General features: G+C 47.6%; 1 protein-coding gene across 1 annotated transcript in view; it reads left to right on the top strand.

Moving 5' to 3' along the window:
• The window catches only part of Slc2a9 (solute carrier family 2 member 9), a 127,276-nt gene that overhangs the window by 112,944 nt on the left and 5,230 nt on the right, over window positions 1–9,102 (top strand). The window contains exon 11 of the mRNA XM_005366032.2: window positions 665–792. Coding sequence (XP_005366089.1) covers window positions 665–792 — 128 coding nt within the window. The remainder of the gene's footprint in view (window positions 1–664; window positions 793–9,102) is intronic.

Here is a 9,102-nt window from a genome sequence, read left to right as displayed (position 1 = left end):
GGCTAGACTCCCTTCCTGGTCGTACAGAGGGCTGACGGTGATCTGTAAGTTTTTTTCCCCTTTAAATAAATACTACCCTGTTAATTATAATTCCAAACTGCTGTGGCATCGTTTGTGACTTACGTCTACAATGAACCAGTCACATCTCATGATTACACCCACCGGCTAGGGCCAAACCAACTATGAGCCTTTGGGCAACACTTCATAACCAAACCTTAAGTTTTCTAGTTTGGAGTCCGAGTCTAAAGTCAGGCTAATGCAAATGCTGTAAGCACATGGAGGGTGATGAGGTTAAACCAAAAGCAGGGAGCCCTTGTGCATTAAATGTATCTTAGCCCTAGAAAGGTTGATAGGAAGACAATCCATTCCACCCTAGATGGAGCTGCATCGGTATCTCATCGATGTCTGTTGCCTTAATCACTCGTGTCCATGCAGCATGGGGTTTGTGCTGGATCTCAGCCTGTCCCCCAGTCTTCCATGAACTGGGTCAGGGAACTGTTTGTGTCTCTGGGGCTGAGGGCTGCTAAGGTTCCAACTCTCCCTCATGCAGGTACAGCTGCTCCTGCTGAGACAGCACCGTTACTTCATGGCAGTCCAGCACCTAGTGATGGAGGCCATGTGGTGGGTGAGGTCTCCTGAAGGCTTTGTTCCTGTGTCCTCACAGGTGGGATCCCGTTCATCCTGACCGGCGAGTTCTTCCAGCAGTCAGAGCGGCCAGCAGCCTTCATTATCGCAGGCACAGTCAACTGGCTCTCCAACTTCGCTGTGGGGCTCCTTTTCCCCTTCATGCAGGTATGCCTGACCAGGGGCCTCCAGCCTTCACACTGCCTGGGGACTCTGAGACATGGTGAAATTTGTCTGGTTGTTTTCTGATGGGTGTCTCTCTCTTCATCTCCCTCCCCACCCCCCCTCTCCTGTCTCTTTGTCTTAACTCATACTATGGTCCTGAGGAAGGAAGGATATGTACTTTGATGACGATCCTCTTCTCTCCCTCCTGTCCTACCCTCCTATCCCTCCTTCCTCTTGTCCCTCTTTCCTCCCTATCCCACCTTTCTCCTCTTCTACCCCCTCCTTTCTCCTGTCCCTCCCTCCCATCCCTTTCCCCATTCTGTCCCTTTTTCATCTCTGTCTCTCCTCTCTCCTGTCCCTCCTCCCTCTGTCCCTTCTAGGAGCTGGTCCCAGATGCTATGGGCTGCCTCCTGAAGAATGGGTCACCTATTGCTTGACCCTATGACGTATAGGCCACTCTTGCTGTGTGCTCACCACTGTGTCAGACAAACCTCAGAAATGTTGCACTGTGTGTCCTACATACACTCTGAGCATCCCAAAGAAGACAGTGATTGGTAGGAAAATGCCAACACATTTCAGAAGCAGATGCAAATTCACTAGGGTTTGCAGTGTTTGGGGAAACAAAAATGAGTGAGCCCCAGCCTGTGGACTGTTAGAGACAGGGTTCTGAAGCTTATGGGCTGCTGGAGCCGTGCTTCTGTAGCACGTGGGCTGTTGGGGGTATAGTGCTCCTCAAAGATGTCTCAAAGGAAGTGGTACTGGAGTAGAGACATGAGAAAGATATGGAGCAGGGGAGTCTGGGAAGTATAAAGTCCAGGTTAGCCTAACAGCAGTGCAAATAGGCTGGTTCATGCTTGCCCTAGATGGGAAGCAATATAGGGGCCGATACAGCTGCAGCAGGGTGAGGCAGGAGGTGGCTGAGTAGCGAGTGAGCTCACGAAGTTATCCGTAGGTCAGAGCATAAAAGATAAGGACTTTGCAAAGGTTGTGCACAGAGACAGAGCCCAGCAGCATCCAACTGGAACACCAACACCCAGGGCTCCCTGAGGCCCATGACACAGGTGTATCAACCTGGAGAGGGCAAGACTACATCACATACCCCCAACCACACACCTGTCATCTCTCCCCAAAGGGCATTTCAATCCCATCATCCTCCCTGGCCCACTATTCCAAACACTGCTCGGTGCCAGCCCAGCATGTCCCAGTGACCCTAGTGCCAGCGAGAAAGCCCTGTCACCCGCCCACCACGCCCAGCCACGGCACAGCTGTAGACCTGTGGGACAGCTGCTTCTCTCACAGCTGTAAACTCTACTCCATAGCCTCCAGGTCCTCCCCCACGGCCTTCAGCTACAGACAAGTCCACTGAGGCCAGGGAAGAGGTGGTTATTCCAGGCTCCAGGGCCCACCAAGTCCAGCTCCCCTACCCGCTTGTCTTTACTCTGGTCTGTCATGTGCCGCTGCCTCCTCAACCCAGCAGCTGGAAGGCAGGTGCCCCATCCAGCCTCCAGGTCACCTTCGGCTGCATTTAAACAATGGCTTCCCATCTCACAGTGCTACAGGTCCTTCCACGGGCCACCGAGGACACAGAGACCTATGCTTAGCACCCTCTTCCTTGGGGCCCCCTTTTCAGCTGCGGCCAGGACACAACAAGCTGGTTTTTCAATTGACCCTATACCTTCGGTGTGATTTTCCTGTTTGGTTAAAAGCTAGCAGGCAGAGCCTGCGGTCAGTAAAACATCCATTTCATGGAGAAAATGAACTTCAGGTTGCCGGCTGGCTCTCTCCCACTCCTTCACAGCTGAGCCTTCCCAGGCTCAGGGTACACTCTCTGAGTACGTGAAGCAGACCTGTCTTCTACACACCCAGGGGCAAGCAAAGTAGATCTTCTTTTATTTCTATTTTTTTAATTGATTTTTATTGAGCTCTACATTTTTCTCTGCCCCCCTCCCTGCCTCTCCCCTCCCCTTCAACCCTCTCCCAAGGTCCCCATGCTCCCAATTTACTCAGGAGATTTTGTCTTTTTCTACTTCCCATGTAGATTAGATCTATGTATGTCCCTCGTAGGGTCCTCCTTGTTGTCTAAGTTCTCTGAGACTGTGGTTTTCTTTGCTTTATGTATACAAACCACTTATGAGCAAAGTAGATCTTATACACACTACAGCCCTAATGCTTTTCCTCCAGGCCAGGAGGGAGACGCGTCCATGGGTACATTCATGTAAACATCTATTGAGCATTTGCTGTATGCCCACAAATGCTCCACCCTGTCAGCTCCAGGAGGTACAGCCTCCAACAGCCCTTCTGAGAGACTCTTGATGTCACCCCCGCTCAGCCTGTCAGAGACAGAACCTGAACCCAAGTTCTTTATCCTCACCAGTGAGACAAAGTGACTGATGTCCTATGGCTCTCATCGTGTGTGTTGTTGTATCTCCATCTCTCCCATTTGAGGACAATGACATACAGAGCCCACCCAGGTGGTCCAGAACCTCCCTTTCAAAACCAGAACTTCAACACGTACACAAAATCCCACCCCTTGATTTTTTTTTAAAGGGCAGCATTTACAACCTGGCCCTGGATCATTGAAGGCCATTATACAGCTGTTCATGGAAGTGAGATGGGTTTTAGAAGCAGGGACTGGCTATGTGATTGGAAACTCTCCTCCCCGGAGAAGCACACATCCCCTAGGAGAAGTCATCTGAGTCCAGTTCTGGGTGGACCTGGCCAGTCGTCACCCAGGAGATGATGAGAATGGACATGCTAGCCGTGGAAGACACACTCTCTAACTCAGCACCCAACAATAGTCATGGCATACACATCTCCACGTCACCACTTTCTGTTCTCGGTGTATTGTGGATAGATTCTGCTGGGCCTTAAGTGTCCTACTGAGGAATCCTCACTTTCTCCAATAGACCAATGGGATTCAATCCTGAAGGCCATGAGATTCATCTAGGAGTTTAGGGTGTCTGGTGGCTGCTGGAGAAGCACCCACCCCAGGTTCTGATGTAATGTGGAGGGGGTGGGATTACCAGCATGTGTCAAAACAGTGCAAATTATCTGAGCACATTACCAAGACTGAGCTCCCCCCAACATCTGGTAACCCGTGAAGGATGGCAATCAGTGGGTGTGTCTGGAAGAGCTCCTTTTAGATACTCAGAGACAGGATTGCAATGAGAGACTGTGAGCAGAGACCTGGTGGCTGACAGTCTGTGGTTTACTGGGGATCCTGCGGTAAGGCCTGGGGCAAGTAGAGAGGGAAGGGAAGTACCTGCAAGGACAAGGTGAGGGTCCTGAGGCAACAGGACCTGCGTGGAGGTGCTCTCCCCTAGCTGAGAGAGAGCCAGAGTGGCAACAGGCACTTTGCCCCCAGACCCCTGGGTCTCCACTCGCTTCTATGAAAGCAGTCAGCCATTGACCCTCAGCAGCCTGTTCTTCCAAGTGCTGGTTCAGTGGGATGATTTGCATAATAGAAATGAGGCCTCATCAAGCAATAAAGGCCTTATCTGTAAGATAGTGGCTCCAGCTGGCCGCTTCTGACCAGAGCTCCCTCCCTGCAGAAGCCTTGCCTTCAAATTCAGCTGCTTCTCAGTCCTTTCTGGATGACCCCAATTAGCAGAAGTGCTACCTAGTGATCAGCTTGTTTCCCACAGGACAGGCATGGTTGTGACATGGGCTCTACAGCACAGAGGTTTCAAAATGATCAAGTCTCCACTTCCTTCCTATACATAGTAAAGGTATTTCATAGGTCACATAGGTTGTGCCAAACTTGGAAACTCATAACTTCTGCAAGTAAGCAATGGAGACACAAGAACCAGCTCAGGCTACAGAAAGAGTTCAAGATCAGCCTGTACTACACAAAATTTTATTTAAAAGCACACACACACACACACACACACACACACACACACACACACAAATAAACAAGAAAATGAAAACACTCATGAGTGGCATAGAAACAAACATAGATATGAGTGGATGGATAGAGAGATATAGAGCTAGATATTTCATAGATAAAAAGATGACATGTCAGAAAATAAGTAGATTTGGGGCTATTTATCAAAGACATACACATAACTTTGCCCAGCATTAGGAGAACATTGTAGAACAAAAGAAATGAGAACAGTGATCAAGACTAAAAAATGAGAGAAATAAACACAGACAAGAAGGGGTCTCAGCATGGACCAGAAGGGTAGTGCATCAAGAAGTGGGGTGTATTGCAAGCTGAGGAGATTGCTCAGTGGGTAAGAAATTTACCACACAGCAATGAGAACCTAAATCGAGACCCCAATTCCCAGCACCCAGGTAAAGTTGAACACCATAGAGCATCTTTAGTAATCCCAACACTGCAGCCGTGAGAGGGGAGACAGTCAGGCGGCTCTCTCGCTTCCACATAGCATCTGTATGTGTGTGCACTTGCACACACAAATTAGAAGAAAAAAATGAGGGATATGGTTAATTGAGTCCTATGTGCTTGAGGTTGGAGTGGAATAGGAGAGGGTGAAAGGGAAAACTAAAAAAGCCAGTGGAAATCACCCTCAGCCTGAGCATCACTGCTGACTGAGACGGAAGCCCTAGAGCCCCACATACCAGGGATGCTGCCTTGAGCATACCGGCATTTCATTGGCTGTCCTGTTGCAGGATCCCACAGCCAATGTTTTATGGAGGCTGTCTCAGGAAGCCTAACACAGCCCTGCAGGGTTCATTACTCAGCTACCACCCAAGAGTGTGAGTGGGCCCGGAAGACACTAGACCAGAGGGAACAGGCACTGACTGACATTTATTTCTTCCTCCTGCTTCTGTTCCTCCTCCTCTTCCTTTGTTCCTGTGAAGTTCTTCGGGAATTCAAATTATAAATGATTCAGCTTTGCTGTGGAAACTGTGAATATCTGATGAACAGAAGTGACCCGCACTAATGACTTCCTTCCTTCCTTCCAAATATAAAATGGGGGTCTGTATATGTGCAGGTGCATGTGCACATAAGTGCATTGCATTGTGTTGTGTGCTCTGTGTGCGTGCGTCTAGTGTCCATATGTACAGAGGCCAGAGACAGATCAACCCTCTTCTGCCTTGGGCACCATCTTTGTTTGAGATAGGGTCTCTCACAAGATTGGCCTTGAACTCATTCTAAATCTTCTGCCTCACTCCCAAGGAGCCAAGATGTCAGGCCTGAGCCGCTAGGCCTGATGTGACTCCATCTAGAGGCTATGTAGACAGAGCCTGTTGCATATTGGTGGAATGGTACTTGGCTTATAGCATCCCAGCTTCAGCTCTGATCCCCATGGTTACACCAAGTGCCGTGTGTGTGTGTGTGTGTGTGTGTGTGTGTACATCTATGTCTGTGTATATGTATATGTGTGTGTGTATCTGTGAGTAAATATGTGTAAGTGTGTGTATGTGTGTGTTTGTGTGTCTCTGTGTATGTACATATGTGTCTATGTATGCATGTGTATATATGTGTGTGTCCGTATGTCTGTATGTGTGTATATCTATCTGTGTGTGTATCTGTGTACATGTGTCTGTCTGTATATTTGTTTGTATGTGTGTATCCTGTGTATGTGTGTCTGTGTGTATCTGTGGACATGTGTCTATCTGTATGTCTGTTTGTATGTGTGTATTCTGTGTATGTGTATCTGTGTGTGTATCTGTCTGTCTGTATGTCTGTTTGTATGTGTGTATCCTGTGTATGTGTGTATGTGTGTGTATCTGTGTCTGTCTGTATGTCTGTATGTGTGTGTTCTCTGTATGTGTGTCTGTGTGTGTATCTGTGTACATGTGTCTGTATGTGTATGTGTCTGCATGTGTGTACATATCTGTGTGTCTCTGTGTTTATGTATGTGTGTCCATGTATGTGTGCCTATGTGTATGTGTGTGGCTGTATATATGAGTATCATGTGTGTGTCTGTGTATCTGTGTATGTCTCTCTGTGTCTGTATGTGTGTCCATGTGTGTATCTGTGAATGTGTGCATGTGTTTGTGTGTATGTGTCTGCGTGTGTATGTGTCTGTGTGTTTCTCTTTGTGCATATGTATTTATTTCTGTTTTTATTCCTGTGTGTATGTGTGTGTCTGGTGTATGTGTGTGTGTATCTGTGTATGTGTCTGTGTCTGGCTGTGTGGGTATTTATGTGCATGTGTGTATATGTATGTGTGTCTCTGTGTGTCTGTGTATGTGTCTGTGTTTGTATGTCTGAGTATGTGTCTGTGTATATGTCTCTGTGAGTATATTATACAATATGTATGTGTGTCCTTGTGTGTACGTGTCTGTATATGTGTGTGTGTCTGTGTATGTGTTTGTGTCTGTATGTGTATATATGTATGTATATATGTATGTGTATCTGTGTGTGTGTATGTTTTCTTGTTTGGAAACCACTGAGCAGATTGGAAGCGCGTCTAGCTTGATTTCACAGTACCTGTTTAAAAGCTGAAAAGACTGTTCTCTGGTGATGCCACATTCACAGGAATCAGGGCCTAAGACGGCAGTGTGTCTTTGGGAGAATAAATTCACTGTACAACACCTGTCCTTTCTATGGTGACCAATGTGCCCTAGGATGTTTCTCAAAACTCTCCCAGACATCCCAAAGCTTAAAACATTGGTCAGTCCCAAGCAACCTGGGACAGTTATCGGTGACCATGCCACCCCCGTAGTGTCTCAAACAATCTTCTTGCCTCAAGCCCCGCCTGTACCTTGGGTTCCCAACCTAAGACAGAGCCCACAACACTATCAACACTGTATTTGCTGGTAGTTGCCGTTCTTGATCTTATTTGTCAGGCAGTGTGTAGGCAAAACAAACAAACAAAAAAAACTGGATTAATTGGGCAGATTTTGAGCCCAAATTGGTGATCTTGAATTTCAGCCATGCCACTCGGCATTGAGGTGGGAGGCAGAATAATCTCAACATCTCCTGATGATTGTCATTGTCTTGTCTTTGGAACAACAGGGGTGCCTGTATTTTGCAACAGGGCTCTTAAGAGACACCCTGCACGGTGTCTGCATGGGAACTGCCACAAAGCTTGGTGTCACTATGACTACTGAAAAGCTGTTATCTGTTCTAATGTCATAGAAAGAGAGACAGAGGGGAGGGAGGAGGAGAGGGAGGGAGAAAGGGACAGGGAGATGCGGGGAGAATACCAACACCTTCAGAGCTCCAGTGGCCAAACGCAGAAAACATCGGAATCTTCTAGAAGGAACAGTCTACATCAGATGCTAGGATGAATTCCTGAGACACCGAAGAGTGAGTGACATGTGTCCCAGGATGCAGGGAGCTCCGCTGAGAGCCGCTTCCACACACGCAGCAGAATATGCTTTGATAGATGTTTTTGTAGCTGTGGAAGGCAGGATTGAAGCCAGCATGAAGGATGGATAGGCACCTCCTAAGTATGGACACATATTTCTGTCCTCTTCTTTGCAAATGTATAGACTATTATGGCTAAAATGAGTCATTCCAACTCAGAGCACCTTTTCTGCTTTTGATAAATTAGTTGAATAGCTACTTCTAAATCTAACCCAGAATTTCTTCAGGTCATAATTTCACCACCTCCAGAGCACACTGGGCTTTTGTGGCCCAGTGAGTTAGGTGATGCCCCTCCTCTGAACCTACCCAGCCACACCACTACATAATATCCCATAGGTCCACTCTGTGGGAGCCAGAGTCCAAACCCCCAAAGTATACGTTCTCTTTTCTTTGCTCTGGGAAGCAATTACCCCCTCATGGTTCTGATTCAGAGCAGTAGAAAAAGAGGGGGGAAAAGCTGAGACTTTTTTCTTTAATCTCAAGAACCTTCTCCAAAAAGTAGTATTTTGCCAAAATTGCCTTATATTTTTAGCATAATTCAACATTCTACTGTATTGTGGAAAGAAATTTTCCTCTCTGAAACAAAAATCTGGACCACATTAATAACCAGCTAATGGCATAAAGGATGTGTTTGCAGAAGCACTGTGACTGTGGCTAGCAGCATCCCCGGGAGCTGGAACAGGGATGTGAAGAGGGTTGATTGTAAGGCCAAGTATCCACCCCAAGTGAAGTTCCATTCCACGCATAGATTCCATGAGCCGGCTTCCTAACTGATGCCCAGCCCAGGGTCTGCCCTTAGGCACCTCACCTGTAAAATCACACACAGGGTTGAAATGAACAGAGTTAGTCAGCCATCCCCGAACAGGAGGCAATGAACAGAGCTAGTCAGCCATCCCCAAACAGGAGGCAATGGACAGAGCTACTCAGCCATCCCCACACAGGAGGCAATGAACAGAGCTACTCAGCCATCACCACACAGGAGGCAATGAACAGAGCTACTCAGCCATCACCACACAGGAGGCAATGAA

This window comes from Microtus ochrogaster, unplaced genomic scaffold (genome assembly GCF_000317375.1).
Source record: "Microtus ochrogaster isolate Prairie Vole_2 unplaced genomic scaffold, MicOch1.0 UNK5, whole genome shotgun sequence".
Taxonomy (NCBI): Eukaryota; Metazoa; Chordata; class Mammalia; order Rodentia; family Cricetidae; genus Microtus; species Microtus ochrogaster.
Note: the sequence above shows the minus strand (reverse complement) of the source record. Positions and strands in the feature narration are given on the sequence as shown.